Here is a 15,623-nt window from a genome sequence, read left to right as displayed (position 1 = left end):
TTCCTCTGTTCATATGAAGCCAGGATAAATCCCGAAGTATAAATCCCTGAAGGATAAATCACACACACAACTTAAAATGCTATTTTAGTGGAGGCTTTACTGTCTTCACAATTTATTGTTTCTTATCTGTGAAATACAAGTAAATACAAGCTTCGTTTCCACTGAGGGAAATGGTTTCAGCTTACAGAAACAGACAGGAGGTCTGCGTCACCGCGATACTGACTAATGAGAATTTGGTCGGACGAGAGCATAGCAACCAAATAATGGACTAGTCGACCAGGAGACTACAGCCCTAGTCCTTTCATATTGGCATGACACCCAGCCAGTCACTGTTATTGTTTAATGGTGCCTGATGGCATCTGTCAGAGCTTTTATTTTGAAAGAGACTGTATGCAAACTGTACATTTCCTGTGAAAACAGAAGTGTATTTTGAAAACAGACAATGCATGTAACAGGCTGAAGTTGACACGGCATCCCAGAACGTCAACAACCAACACACCCAGGGTACCCAAATTTTTTCGTCCTGTGCGAACTCCATGTGCATCGCGTTTACGTTTTAAGTTAAGCTACGTCTTGAGTTTGAGGATGTCTCAGTGTCAAATGCATCAATATACATTAATAATCCCTCTGAACTGAAGCTGACCAATGCGGTGCTGAGTGAGAGTCACACCTCCACCTTCTCTGATCCTGATCTGCAGAATGATGATGTCATGCTGTTGGACTGAACCTGAGTGACTTTAAAAGTGAGAACCACTAAAATAAACTGTCACATCAGACAAACTAACCACAGACTGAGGATGCAGCATGTTTTCATGTTTACAGCGGTGTAATCCTAGAGCCGGGGACCCTTCGGCCCTGAGGGGTTGAGAGGTCACACTGTGTAAACAACTGTGTTTACTGTAACCTGCCCGACACGTTGGCAGAACATGGAGCCACTCAAGACATGTTGACTGCTGAATTATGATGAGGCATCCCAAAAGCTCATCCCTCAACCTCCCCACCAAACCCCCCGACCTCACACTCATATTTCACAGATCTCATGTTTATCCTGCTGGTATTTATATTTACTGCCACCACTAACACAATCTTATCTCTCCTTTACGTGCTGCCGTATTTCATCACATTAATGAGATGAAATATTACATGTTAGCAGGTTGGCCTTTCCTCTCAGATACCTCTTTAACCACAACCTTTCCTGCCAAGACAGAAACAGAGCCGACTAAAACTCTATCGTTCTCCACTCCCTCAGATTTACCCCGGCTGTTCCCGAGGATTTCTATGAGCGAGGTGGATGAGAAGGTGCGACTGCTAGCAGAGAAGGTGTTCGCCTCTGCCCTGAAAGAGGAAGACAACAAGGATGCTCTGGCACTGTTCACCGTGCCCGAGGACTGTCCCATCGGCCTGCATGAGGACAGAGAGAGGGAGCTGCAGAAGGAGCTGGCTGAGGAGCAGTCTCAGGAGTCTGCTAAGAAGTAGGAAATGTTTGATTGAACATGTGTCTCCTTCTGTCTTCACATCTTACATCTCTGAGCAGGAAACAACAGAACATACTCCCAGTGTTCTGCAGTGGCCCTGAGGGACACCTTTAGTTTGTCAGGAGACTAACGTCTTCTCTTGTGTGTCTCCAGGAAGAAGAGTTTCATGTTGAAGCGTTCGCATTCGGTGTCTCTGCAGATACCTGGCGGTAATGAGTGGGCCTTGCCTTCCCCGTTGCTCGCCCCGTCCACACCAGAACCATGTCTGCCAGGGGACTTCCCAGACTTCCAGAGAGTAACCATCAGTGGAGATTACTGTGCCGGGGTAAACAGGAAGAACACTCCAGCACATAGATGCACGACTACACACAATATGAACACACAACTGAAGCTTCACACAGCAGCTTCTCCCTGCGCTCAAACATGAGCATCATCATTAACAGAAGTGGCTGCACACAAAACATCAAACAGACAAGAGAGAACGAGACCTAAAGTCTATGGCTACAGGAGGGACTCGGTGACACCATGTCCTGACTGGATGCAAGCATCAGACTATAGCGCCACATTGTGTGACATCAGACACTCTCTGTCCACACTGAATCTATGAAATATTAAGTCCATCACATCATGTTAACAAACCACACACCATCAGCTGTGGTCTCAGAGTGATCACTGAAAAGATTAGTGAACACGAACTTCCTTTATATCCATATTCACAACAACAATATCACAGGAAACTTACAGATATCATTGTTGTAGCTCCCAGTTCTTACCAGAAACATTCATCTTCCTGTCAGTCTCCCTCCAGCCTGTGACAGCCTGTCAGGAGGTATCCTGCTGGTAATTCCTCATTAAACCTCATCAATCAGCTGTTCCTCGTCCACTGAAGCACTTCCAACGCAAGTGACAGAATAAAAACAGACAATGGGCGTCCGACAAAAGTTCAGCTCAAAATGGTGCACCACATCGTGCTGCACCCCGTCACTCAAACCGTCAAACTGGTTAACTCGCAGATGCTTCCTCGCATCCAGTTAGGACTTAGGACTCTAGCCACGCCGGCACAGAGGCACAAAAATATTTGGCCTGAGAGGAGAGGCCATGTTTCACCCAAATGTAAAGGGTTTGTTCTCTGTACAACAGAAAAAGGATTTCACTGTCAGAGTGAAAGACTTCACACCCCAGAAAAGGACAGAAATAAATGTCAACTCAATATTGCTGAGACTGCTTATTATTTTGTGGTTGTTGAAACACTCGAGATCTGAGGACCTCCAGTATCACTGCCCTTTAAACTGATGTACAGCAACACCAGAGACAGCACACATTTATCTGTGAACCACAGTTTAATTCTAAAAAAGGGCAATTAAGGACAGATCGGTGGAAAAATATATATGTATATAAAACTTAACTTTTCTTTTTCAGATCACAGTTGAGGATTATGAGCAGGCAGCCCAAAGCCTCCTCGGGGCGCTCTTCATCAGAGAGAAATACTCCAGACTGGCCTACCATCACTTCCCCAGGACCACTGCCCAATTCCTCTGCAACGCCAGAAATGAGGAGTGGCGGGAAGAAGATGAGGTCATGCCAGGTAGGGCCATTGAGACAACTTCCTCTTTAGAAAAGCTTTACAGGTTAAAATTCCTCCTTCTTTCCAGTCTTTGTTCTTTCATTCCCAGTAGAGTCGTGCCATGGGACGAGCTGTCCCAGTCACTGTTCCCACAGACAGTGTTACCTGACCAACAGTCTGAGCACTTCTATGGCTCAGACAGAGACTAAACTCTTCTGTTTGGATCATTTATCAAAGCTTTATTGATAAAAACGTCAAAAGATACAAGACTGTAAAAACTTTTAGTAAGACATTGACTACATCTCCCAAGGTGCATTTCAGGTGCTGATTACAGAGCATGTGTCATATGCTTCATATACATCTCATTCCACTGTGATTATCCCTTATTTGCCGTGTGATTTATTTCCTCCTGTCGTCTGCAGACACCTGGCCTTTCCCTCATGAAGGGGAGGACCCGTACTCCATGGAGGGCATCCCTGAGGACCTGAACTACGAGCTGCAGATGAAGGACGGCATCATTCATGTTTACGACGACGCAGAGGCCCTGAAACAACAGCGGCCTCACAGCCTCCCTTACCCCGACATTGAGACCTTCGCCATCGACCTGAGCCACGTTCTCGCAATGATCGCTGACGGCCCAACGTGAGTACACGTCAACATGACCACTGCTCACAACAACAGCTCAAATGAAAGATTTGAACTGATTTATCACAGAACAGCGTGAACAGTCTTTTCTTCCTGTAGCAGAAGGTTAGTCAGCAGTCTATCAAACGACATGTTAACATGATCTTATGTTGTGTTGCCTTGCAGGAAAACCTACTGTCACAGACGGCTCAACTTCTTGGCCTCTAAATTCTACCTCCATGAAATGCTGAATGAAATGGCCGAGCTCAAAGAGCTGAAATGTGTTCCTCACAGAGACTTCTACAACGTCAGAAAGGTTGGTTTGTATTCTTCCATCAGGTTCAATATACAAACCACACTGGAAAACACTGACAGTGCAGTGTGTTTGTTTTCTGAGACATATATTAAACAACACAGGAATGTTCACCAGATGACTTGAATATCTTAATTTGGAAGCACTGGATCAATCTAGAGTTATTGGTGTGATCCTCTTCTTTTATCACTCTCCTTTTTGCTCTTCTTTGCCTCCTCACACAGAGAAGCTCCTTTTCTTTTGCTAGGCCGTTTTTCACTTGTCTCCAAACTTTGTCCGTCTGCCATTGTGCTCGTGACTCAACTATCTCATGCCCAACTCCTCATGAAGACCAGCTCCAGTCCCTGATTGGCCGACCGACCAGTTTCGCAATACATGACGTGTTTCCTGCCGTAAAGCAGATTTTTTCCAGTGAAATTTCGCTCCTGGTGGCAGAAGCTTATTGCACAGCCACTAGAAATTTCGCTCCTGGTGGCAGAAGCTTATTGCACAGCCACTAACTAACCTATGTAAACGCTGATAGTCTGATTTTACTGTGGCCACTACCCTGTGCAACCCACATTATATTTTACTGTGGCCACTACCCTGTGCAACCCACATTATTTTCATAATGATATTATTAGGAAAAGATGCTATCTGTTGCCTCTTTAAATTAATGTTAACATTACCTTTCCAGCCTTGCGGCTTCGTATCGTATTTAGGGGACCTCTGGTTTCTTTGTGCTAACACAATTAGCTTTAGCCTGACACGTAGATGGTCCCTAGCTTTTACAGTCCATCAACTCAGCAGTGAAAACAGTCAGAAGACAGTGTGATAACAGTGCATCATACAGATGCTTTATTCCTTCTGTGCCCTGAACAAACAGTCATTACACTGGAACCTGAATGTACCTGGACACTTTCTGCTGACTGCAGCCCTACTGACAGGGACTCTGTATTATAATGATGTAAAACAGCTCATCTGGTGGACGCTGCTTCAGCCTGAGCTTTTCCTCTGAAGGGTCGTCTCACTACAGCAGGAGTTATTTCTAACTTTAGTTCCTTCAATCTAAATAAACTTGACTTTATGGACTTCCTGTAACTCATCCAGTGAAGTCATGCACGTCCTCACTGTCTGCTTTGTGTCAACCTCAGGTGGACACACACATACACGCTGCTGCTTGCATGAACCAGAAGCATCTGCTGAAGTTTATAAAGACCACCTACCAGACGGAGGCAGATCGCGTGGTCCTGGAGAAGGGTGGCCAGAAGCTCACACTCAAAGAGGTCTTCAACAAACTCAACATGGACCCCTACGACCTCACCGTGGACTCTCTGGACGTGCACGCTGTAAGAACAAAGTCATGACTGTCAGAGGTCTTAAAAAACTAAAAAGATTCCAGTGACATGTCGGCCATGTTGTCACACATCAGGTTTACCTTGTATTAACATGATGTCCTAGAGGCATATAGATCAGGTAATTACATAACTCTGATGTGCCTGCCAAGAATTAAGTTTTTAAATAACCACAGCACATTTCACTAACCTGTGCTCACTGACACGAGGATGTAATTATGGCTTTTCATGCATTTCATATGGTGTTATGCAATCGTTTTTATGTTCCATGCAAAGTCCTCTAAATGTCTAATATGAAAATAATCAATACAGTCACTTTGTTGGACGCAGAATGAGATCATCTGTACGTAAGATTCACCCTCTCTCACGAATGACTCTCACAGGGAAGACAAACATTTCACCGCTTTGACAAGTTCAACTCCAAATACAACCCTGTGGGCGCCAGCGAGCTGCGAGAGATCTACTTGAAAACAGACAACGACATCAAAGGAGAATACTTTGCACGTCTCATCAAGGTACAGTGTAATTAAAGCACCAATGTCCTGAGAGGCTGTGCATGGTCATGTTTCCAGGTGTCTGGTTGAACTAGATTCCTGCTCAGGTTGAAGTTGGGTGAAGCTGCACTGAAATTACAGGAAGTAAACAAACTCCAGGAAACAAATGAGACCAATAAAGGGGGCAGAGCTGTCAAACTGAAATCTCCTTACAGTGATTAAGGCTGGATCAGCAGCACCGTATGCAATGTTACAGGTCAGGCCCGCCGTCATGGGGGGGGTCAAAGGGTACAGGTGACCCCAGCCAAAGGCCAAGGGGGGGCCATGAAAAGGTCTGCGGTTGACCTTTAAATTTGGATCAAGTACAACAATTTACCTACTGACTTGATCACTGACAATACAATTTCTATGTATTTACATGATAAATAAATTTAGTTTTATTATTAAAACACATTTCAACGTGCCATCTGATGCTGTGAGGAGTGAGGAAGCAGCAAGTGTGACAGGCAGAGCTGAAGATGAGGGGTGAGGCAGAGTAATGTTAGCAAATAAAACCTGCTGTATCTGCTCAGTTATAAAGTGTGAAGTGACAACACAGGTATGATATTAAAGTGATAGTTCAGGTTTTTGGACATGAAGTTGTGTGAAACGCTGACCATCTGTAGCTCTGATGTGACGGTGTCACTACTGTCAACGAGCCTCCTGCTCTGAGAAATGGCCCGTAGCTTACCGGAGAAAAAGTAGTTCTGAAGATATAAGGGGGACACGTAACCAAAAGGTTTTAAGCTACAAAAAAGTATGCATGTGTTTTGTTAGACTATTTCAATAATTTTAAAACATCCCCGCATTACGTCAGACCTTGCTATCAATTGGGACTATTTTCTGGCCAGTATCACTCTGCCGTGCAGTTGCCTACGGGTTACATCTGTAACAGGAAACCGATGGAATTGGGAGCCGGCGATGTTTTTATTCCCACAGCTGGGGAAATCACAAGTTCGCACCATTTTGGTATCCCTCTGTTTACCTACAGCAGCTGACGAGGGTGTGTCGTGAGCCTGAGCCGGTGTTTGCGCTATAGTAGTAGGTATATATAGGGCTAGTCCATCTTCTTCCTCACTAATAATAGCCTACTGGTTCTCTGTTGGAAACAGCCGATGAAGTTTTCTTTAGCCGTTGCTATCCTGCGCACCTGCACGCCGTGGTGCCGAAATGTCTAATTGATTTCTGTTGGCGTGCTGTCTTGTGGGCCTGCACGGCGGAGTGATACTGACCAGAAAATAGTCCCTATTGATAGCAAGGTCTGACGTAATGCGGAGATGTTTTAAAATTATTGAAATAGTCTAACAAAACACATGCATACTTTTTTGTAGCTAAAAACCTTTTGGTTACGTGTCCCCCTTTTATCTTCAGAGCTACTTTTTCTCCGGTAAGCTACGGGCCATTTCTCAGAGCAGGAGGCTCGTTGACAGTAGTGACACCGTCACATCAGAGCTACAGATGGTCAGCGTTTCACACAACTTCATGTCCAAATACCTGAACTATCACTTTAAACTAAAGAACATAAGGCATCCATTAATACCAAACACGTTTCACTATCTTGTTGGAAAGGGGGCCAAATAACGCTCCAAACTTGCACTAAATTTTGGCGAGGGATAAGGGATTCATATTATCACTCTTATTTAAATATTTCTGCACACTGAGGTCCCTGAACTGTCTCTGTATTACATAAACTGGGTTTGACAGACATATACTCTTCATACTGTTTCAGCTCTGCCCACAGTTTGACCAATATATGATTAAAGTAGCCTCAAGATTGAATCAATAAATGAAGAAAATATATTAGGCCTGTTTGCTCACTTGTCATTTGATCTGATAAATTTAATACCCTGCAGTAATTTCTTCAGTCAGCGTTTGATTTGACTTTTCTCTAATCATTATTGGAGGGTGTTTTTTCAGCCCAGGACACGTGTGATAACCTCTGCTTTTCAAAATATAAGGTCTTAACAGAGTAGATACAAAATTCATGAGGAAATATGATTCATTGGAGTATATGTTCACAGTAAGTGTAAATTTACATCGTGGTGTGTATAGTGATTTTGCCCCCTCCCCAGTGACTGGCCTGATTATTTATCCTGATTGTGGTGCTTTGTAAATGAGTCGTATTGTTCAGCTATTATCAGGTAGTTCGTTGCTTTTTAAATGAAAGACAACAGTTTTAAAATAAATTAATACTTATAGTTAATAGTTCATTGTTAAATGCAGAACACAGCGCAGCGTTTTTTTCAGCTGATACGCTTTGGTTGCTACGATACAGAACATCCATGAAAGAAAATGTCGGCACAAGTTAGAGGACATGCTGTGGATAATGGGGGGGCTGAAGCACGTACAGCGAGACGACAGACCCAACACAGTGCTGTGATACTGAAGTTATATAAACAGTCCTAAATGAGGGTCAGTGAGGTGTCAGTGAGGTAGAGTCTTCAAAAAGACATCCAGTAGGCTTCTTCTAACTAAAAACACTTGATATCTCACAGAAGGCAAAACACAAATAAATAGGCTAATAAAATAAATGATAATTTTGTTCATCAGTTTCAGATTTAGTGTCTCCAGGCTCACTGTCACAATTAACTGGGAATATTCATGTTTTTCTTGTCAAACTTTCTGCAGTGAAAAACGTCGATTAAACAAAATATGAGAAAGCACCAGAGCTGCATCATTAATCCTGTTTATCGTCTATTTGATTGACAGAAATGTAGGAAACTATTCTGCTAAATGAATAATTGTTTTAGATTTTTTTTAAGCCAAAAAGACAAACATTTGTTGTAAATGTTTCTTATATGTGATGCTAATCTTTGTCATATTTGAAAATGAAACTACAGCTTTGGATTTTTGGACTGTTGGTGAAATAAAATAAACCATTTAAAGACATTACCTCGGCCTCTGGGACATTACACCAACCAAGTTTCACTAGTCTGACATTTTATTGATAAAATGCTTGGTCAACAAAAGAATAGGCAAAATAACGGTTAATTAAAGCTCCATAAAGTACCTCTCTGGGTTGATCAAGTTTAATTCAACTGTTTTATTTTTCATAGGACCAGAACACAAAAAAACTAATCAAGATATTTAAAAAATCGACAGTGAACAGACTGCACTGAACAATCTCCGACAGCAGCTGTGTGGGGTCTCTCACTTTATTTAGCTTTTAGCATTTTATCTAAAGTAGAGTTTCTCTCTCTCTGCTCCAAATATTTGTTTCTCTGTGTAAATGTAATTTATCCTCGTGTATTTCGTGCAGACACACTTGTTTCATCTCTCATCGTTGGTTTGGGTGTAGCTGTAGATGTCTTGCTCCCACTGCTGGTGGATTTTTAAGTTTAAGTTTTGAAGTTTAAGTCCACTTGCTGTGTTACACGGATGTGACAGAATTATCTTGTTATCTGTGCAGTGAGCATTTACAAATGTTTACTTCTGCTTTATCGAGAAACATCACCGACTTCCTGTGGTTTGGCGTCTGTTTCAGGAAGTTGCCAAAGAGCTGGAGGAGAGTAAGTACCAGCATGCTGAGCCCCGTCTGTCCATTTACGGCCGCTCTGCCAGCGAGTGGGAGAGCTTAGCAAACTGGTTCATCCAGCATAAGGTCCATTCACCCAACATGAGATGGATGATCCAAATCCCCAGGATCTAGTAAGTGTTGAGTGAGACAGCAGGCGCGTCTCTTTCAATAAAACAAACACGCCTCATTTAATAACACAAATGATCTGAGTTTATTCTAATATGCTAAACGACAGTGTTGATACTAAACCAATGACTCATCTTAACTCTTTTTAATTAAGAGTGATAGACTTCAGGTAGTTTGTTTGGGACCAACATTTTCTAATTAAAACCTAAATATCTGCATTTTTCTGAGTCATAGATTAAACAGATAAACTGCCAAAACTTTGGCTTCAAACTTGTAAACTCAGGATAAGTCAGGAGTGATGACATCACTCAACAGGCTGCCCTGAACAAGCAAACAGATGATGAAATGTTTGTGTTGTTTCTATGGAAATCTGTTTGTTGATTTGATTCTCTTTGTCTTTCAGTGACATTTTTAGGTCAAAGAAATTAGTACCACACTACGCCAAGATGTTGGAGAACATTTTCCTCCCCCTCTTTGAGGCTACAGTCAACCCACAGAAGCACAAAGCCACACATGTGTTACTGAAATACGTGAGTACTTTTATCAGAGGGTGGGTTCTGTACCATGCAGGAACTTCTTAAAGTCAAACAGCAGCCGGCCATGTCTGTGCGATATTCAGTGACACTTGCTGTGGAAGTGACTGAGGAGAGGAAGACGAGGTGAAGCTACATGTTTTCTGCACTGATGAAGAAGATGCATGGTTGTGTGACATTTGTTGTCCTGCAGGTGACCGGATTTGACAGCGTGGATGACGAGTCCAAACACAGCGACCACATGTTCTCCTACAAAAGCCCAAAGCCTGAGGCGTGGACCACAGACAACAACCCTCCCTACACCTACTACCTGTTCTACATGTATGCCAACATCATGGTGCTCAACAACCTTCGCAAGTAAGTCCTGCATGTAGATTTTAGGACACCAGACCAGTCCTATTAAATTAAAGATGATTTTAGAGGCCAGAATCCCATCACCAGTGGGTGGTGGGGGACCTGGACAGGCTGCATGTCCATCACAGGCCTGACAAACATGTTTAATGATAACTGTGGGAAACTTTCTGGGGTGAGCTGCATGTCAGAAATTTAAAATAACTGCTATGCATTGCTGAGTTTTGAATCAGTGAAAAAAGAGGTTCATCAGTAAAAATATGAAGCCATGAAGGCAAGGTCAGCGTCAGGGTGTCACTGCCACCCGCCCATAAATAACAACAACAGAAGTTGCTGCACACAAAACAATCCCAGGTGCACATGAAGGACAGGACTCAGTGGAGCTCAGGAAATGCTCCATCTTTACTGCTGGTAGTTAATGACATCATTATTTGTCTCTCCTCAGGGAGAGAGGTCTGAACACCTTCCAGTTTCGTCCCCACTGTGGCGAGGCCGGCTCCATCACACACCTGGTCACTGCCTTCCTCACAGCTGACAACATCTCTCATGGACTCAACCTCAAGAAGGTGAAGTCCTGCAGTCTGAATACGAGGGTTTGATACTCAGTGACTTCTGAATGCTAAAAGCAAATGACTAAATGTCTACATTTGAACTGAAAAAAGAAGGATATTGTATTGTGAAAGTTAATATTTGAGCAGCACTACAGCTGTTTGCCTGGCAAGTTCTCAAGTGGTCCTGGGCTGCCGCACTGAATGCAAATTATTTATTCAATCCAGTACAAATATTATATAAGGAGTAACCGTTATAAAAAATTAGGCTGTTGAATAACTTATCAATTACAAATCTTATATTTGATCTAACATAAACTTGATCCAATAGTGTGTGCTCAGTCCTCACTCTGATACCTGACACGGCCCACAGGGAGATGAACAGAGAAAGGTCGGCGGTCTACGTGAAGTTTTACAGTATAGGTCGTTGTTTTTTGTTTATTTTGTGGTGTGTAGACATATAATTGTTGTTGGCAGAGGTCCATCAGGTGACATGAAACATGCTTTGCTAGCGATGGGCCGGCAGCTCCAGGTGCTGGCAGCACACAGAGCAACAACACAGAGCTGGATAAAACTACTTTCCTTCCTAATACGCAGAAACAGACACTCGATTGGTTCGAACCCATTTGTTTTTGTAGGAAGAACAACTGATCATCATGTTTTGTCCAGTTGAACATCCCTAACTGAATAAATGCTGAATCATCATGTTATTAAATTACTGAGCTGAACCCTGTGAGACTTTTATATCTGTGGGAAATCTGCATATGATTCCTTTGTCCTCAAATAGTACATTTTCTGCAGTAACTCCATCAGCATTACTCACATTACTTTGGTGTCTACACCCCCTCCTCCTCCTCCTCCTCCCCAGAGTCCGGTGTTGCAGTACCTGTACTACCTGGCCCAGGTCCCCATCGCCATGTCCCCCCTGAGCAACAACAGCCTGTTCCTGCAGTACTCCAAGAACCCGCTCAGAGAGTTCCTCCAGAAAGGCCTGCGAGTGTCTCTGTCCACTGACGACCCCATGCAGTTCCACTACACCAAGGTCAGAACCACCAGAACCACCAGAAGCAGAATCATCATATCACCATTTATTCTCCTTTAATATCTCAATCACTATAATCACTGACAACAGCAGATATGTAAGAGTCCACAGACGTCTGGGCAACTAAACATGTCATCAGTATTATACACAACATGTGGTGCAGGACAGGACCTCACTTAGTGAAACATGATCCAGTAGTTGACTCTTCATCAGTTAATCCATTAATCTGCTAATTATTCTTTCAGTTTATCGTTTTATTTTTGTCCATGAAATGTCGAAGAGTGAATAAATGGATGGACTAATATTTCAGCTCCAACAGCAGGGCACACAGAAACACATGACTCTCATATAAGTCAGTCAAAGATGTCTGCTTTCAAAGTGAAACATATTTTACACCAGATCATAAAATGTACATTAACCCTAAAATCAAATGTTCCTTTAACCCTTCAGGAGGCCTTGATGGAGGAGTATGCCATCGCAGCCCAGCTGTGGAAGCTGAGCACCTGTGATCTGTGTGAGATCGCCAGAAACAGTGTGTTACAGAGCGGACTCTCTCATCAGGTACAGTCTCACCTTCTGCTTTTATCTCACTGTGAACAGGTGAAGAAAGGCACTGTTACACATCACATCACATTTAGGCTGGTTTGACAAGAGTAAAAAGAGACTTAGCCCCAAAGAAAGGTTTAAAACGATGCTTTCACAACACCAACTTAGTTTCAGAGTGCCACCAAGCGCTCCCATCAATACTGCAACGTGATTGGCTGATATTATTACTGGTTAAGCTATAGGGCTCAAAAGGGCACGTGACTTCGCAATGCATTGTGTGTAACCAGCACCATTTTTACGGGCAAATTGTTTTGTTTACATTGCGCTGCGCCGGGAGAGAGAAGTGAAGCGAGAGATTTAAATGGACCAGACAAAGGAAAAGTGTGTCGGACGGTACCAAGACAAGCTGGACCCTGTTCCAAAATCCAGAAAATAGGTGGAGTGGATCCGTTTGAGCACGGAGACTGGGATTTAAAAGCCCTGCAGCCGTTGACTGAAGCTGAGCTTGTCCTCTATCTCGTCAACGGTATAAGTTATTATACCGGCGACGAATTTAGGAATGCCAAATCTTTAAGGGCTCATGGACAAGCAAACTTTGGGTGGGTGCAGGACCTCCGAATTTTACGCCTTAAAGAGAAGACCATCGTCATTTCAGAGGTATGTAAACTTTACAAGCCTCACTATGTGCCACCTCCGTGTGGTGCTGCCTGTTTGCTTGCTCAGGTTTTGACTAACATATCTTGGTGTCTGCTGGACCAATTTATTTCAAACAAAAAATATTTTGAAGCCTGAAATCCACTCTGTCTTTATGTGGAAAATATGTATGGGCTTCTCGGTTATTTATTTCAGAATTAGGGCATTTTCACACCATAAATCTCTAACTCTCCATCGTCATACATGGGTGGGCACAACATGGAGTTTATCTTTATTTTTAACTTTCACTTCTTAAAGTTTCTTCTTCTTCGATTGTGGCAGTTAATGACACAGCAAGAGTGCACCATTGTCAAACGATTGTTACTTTTAAAATGCTAAAACAACAACAACAGAACACAAGCGTAGCGTCGCCAAACGTAAACAACTTTCCAATTGCCCGCAAAGCCCACAATGCATCACGGTTTTTCCACCTCCGCAATGTCACCCTTTTGAGCCCTATTATTTAAGCAGGCGATAGGGGGAAGGGGTGTGGGGGAGGTCCTGGTGATGGAGATGGGTCCAAACACTGGAGGTGGGGTCTGTGGCTGGAGGTCTGCAGCCAGACCCTTCTCTGGTCTCCTCAACTGTGTGAGTGAGTTAAAGCTGATACCAACAGGCTGACAGACATTTGACAGCTGATAATAAACCTGTCAGTGCTCTCTGCTGGACGAACTCTTTACTGATGACACTGTTTATAAATGGCCCCAAATATCTTTTGGCACAAAAGAGTTTCCTCTCTTGCCACTGCAGATATATTAAAGCCGGTAACGACTATTTGAATTTTTCAAACTACACTGAGTACATGTTATTAGCCCCACCTGTATTATAATGATAAGCACTTCCTCTTTTGTACAATCGCAGCCTCAGGTATCTCACGGTCCATAAATGTCTCGTCACATCACTGTCATAAATCCAACCGTTTATGGAACGGTCCAACGAAACCTTGTCCTGCAGCTCATATTGCTACTGACTCCTCAAACAGATTAAACTCATACAGTCAGGCTGTAAACTGACCAGCCTGTCCACACAGAGAAAGGTCAACGATCCAACCACATGATCAGAACACCATGCTAAGGTCACTCTGCTCCTCTGGACAAAAAACAACCTGCCAAATACTGACAAGATTTCCACATTTATAAAATATCTGCTCTCCATCTTTTACCCTTCAGGAGAAGAAACACTTCATTGGCTCCAACTACCTACAGGACGGACCGGAGGGCAACGACATCCGGCGAACAAACGTGGCACAGATCCGCATGGCCTACCGCTACGAGACGCTGTGCAATGAGCTCAGTTTTCTGGTGGACGCCGTGAAGACGGATGTTGGCACTAACCCACCTGAGTGATTTGCCACAGCAGCACACACTGTGCCTGAATATGTCCTCAGGGATAAACAGGTTACATGGCACATACTGTTTTTTTTTTTAACGTATTCTTATAAAACATTGTGATAGATTTTTTTAAAAAAGGATTTCTGAGTATTTTATGTTGACCTTCTTGATTTTTAGAACTTATCTGATGCTGTTTCTATGAACTCTGGTGATCACTGTGTGCCTCATGTTAATGTCAAAGAGGTTTATTTTCCTCTGACGGGTGGAAAGTGCACTTGTACATTTGGACATATAGAAGAGCATGAGCCACAAAATCATATTTACAATGGACACATAGATGTTTTTTGTTTGTTTATTTTTTGTTTTGTTTTTTACTGAAAAGGGGTTCTTAGATTTGCAAAGTTGTCACTGCTTGGTGGACGTTTTCTGTCACGTGTATTTATGCATGTTACACAGGCCTTTATCAGAACTATAGGTCTGAGATGAAACATAGAAAAAAAAGAAAATAATCCTTTTTGATGACTGATTCAACTGCATGATTTTGTCAGAAGTAAATTAGAGGCTAGGAAAATATTCAAAGACAGTAGGAAGTGTCGATGAGCACTATAACAAGTGCTGTGAGAGACAATACTGTTGTACCACCAACTGTGAAAAGACTAACTGATAATAATTATTTTTTATGTTTGTCATTTTTCATATGTAAATAAAGGCTGCAGAACAGTCGATGATGATTTTGGAAAGTTTTTTTTTTAAACTTGAGTATTTTTCATTTAAAATTTGTTGAAAGTCAAGTGAGCAGAACTTCTCAAAACCTAAAAGCATGTCCTCATCATTGGAGACACCTGCTTTAATGTTAGTGAGTTATCTGCTGTCAGACCTTATTTTTTGTTCATGAATGCATCACATAATAAATACACTTTATGGCCACCTGTAATTATGGATTTCTAGAAGAACAAAATGGAGGTTAAATATAGACTACTGCATTTGGACCAGAGAGAGAAACAACTCATCAGCTGCTGTTGCTGAGATATTAATTCTTCTTTGCGATCTTAATTCAACATGGTGTATCGCAGGAATCTTTTTTAACAGAGGC

The 15,623-nt window shown here is 42.6% G+C and overlaps 1 protein-coding gene across 2 annotated transcripts in view; it reads left to right on the top strand.

Moving 5' to 3' along the window:
- The window catches only part of ampd3b (adenosine monophosphate deaminase 3b), a 32,725-nt gene extending 17,472 nt beyond the window's left edge, over positions 1-15,253 (top strand). For both annotated transcript variants that reach the window (XM_050073819.1, XM_050073820.1), the window contains 14 exons: positions 1,250-1,472; positions 1,629-1,800; positions 2,895-3,060; positions 3,462-3,681; positions 3,850-3,979; positions 5,110-5,304; positions 5,694-5,825; positions 9,328-9,491; positions 9,890-10,016; positions 10,213-10,376; positions 10,816-10,936; positions 11,787-11,960; positions 12,411-12,521; positions 14,369-15,253. In XM_050073819.1, coding sequence (XP_049929776.1) covers positions 1,250-1,472; positions 1,629-1,800; positions 2,895-3,060; positions 3,462-3,681; positions 3,850-3,979; positions 5,110-5,304; positions 5,694-5,825; positions 9,328-9,491; positions 9,890-10,016; positions 10,213-10,376; positions 10,816-10,936; positions 11,787-11,960; positions 12,411-12,521; positions 14,369-14,545 — 2,276 coding nt within the window. In that variant the 3' untranslated portion in view covers positions 14,546-15,253. The remainder of the gene's footprint in view (positions 1-1,249; positions 1,473-1,628; positions 1,801-2,894; positions 3,061-3,461; positions 3,682-3,849; positions 3,980-5,109; positions 5,305-5,693; positions 5,826-9,327; positions 9,492-9,889; positions 10,017-10,212; positions 10,377-10,815; positions 10,937-11,786; positions 11,961-12,410; positions 12,522-14,368) is intronic.
- Positions 15,254-15,623: the final 370 nt, after the last annotated feature.

This window comes from Epinephelus moara, chromosome 20, assembly GCF_006386435.1.
Source record: "Epinephelus moara isolate mb chromosome 20, YSFRI_EMoa_1.0, whole genome shotgun sequence".
NCBI lineage: Eukaryota > Metazoa > Chordata > Actinopteri > Perciformes > Serranidae > Epinephelus > Epinephelus moara.
This window is presented reverse-complemented; position numbering and strand designations above follow the sequence as displayed.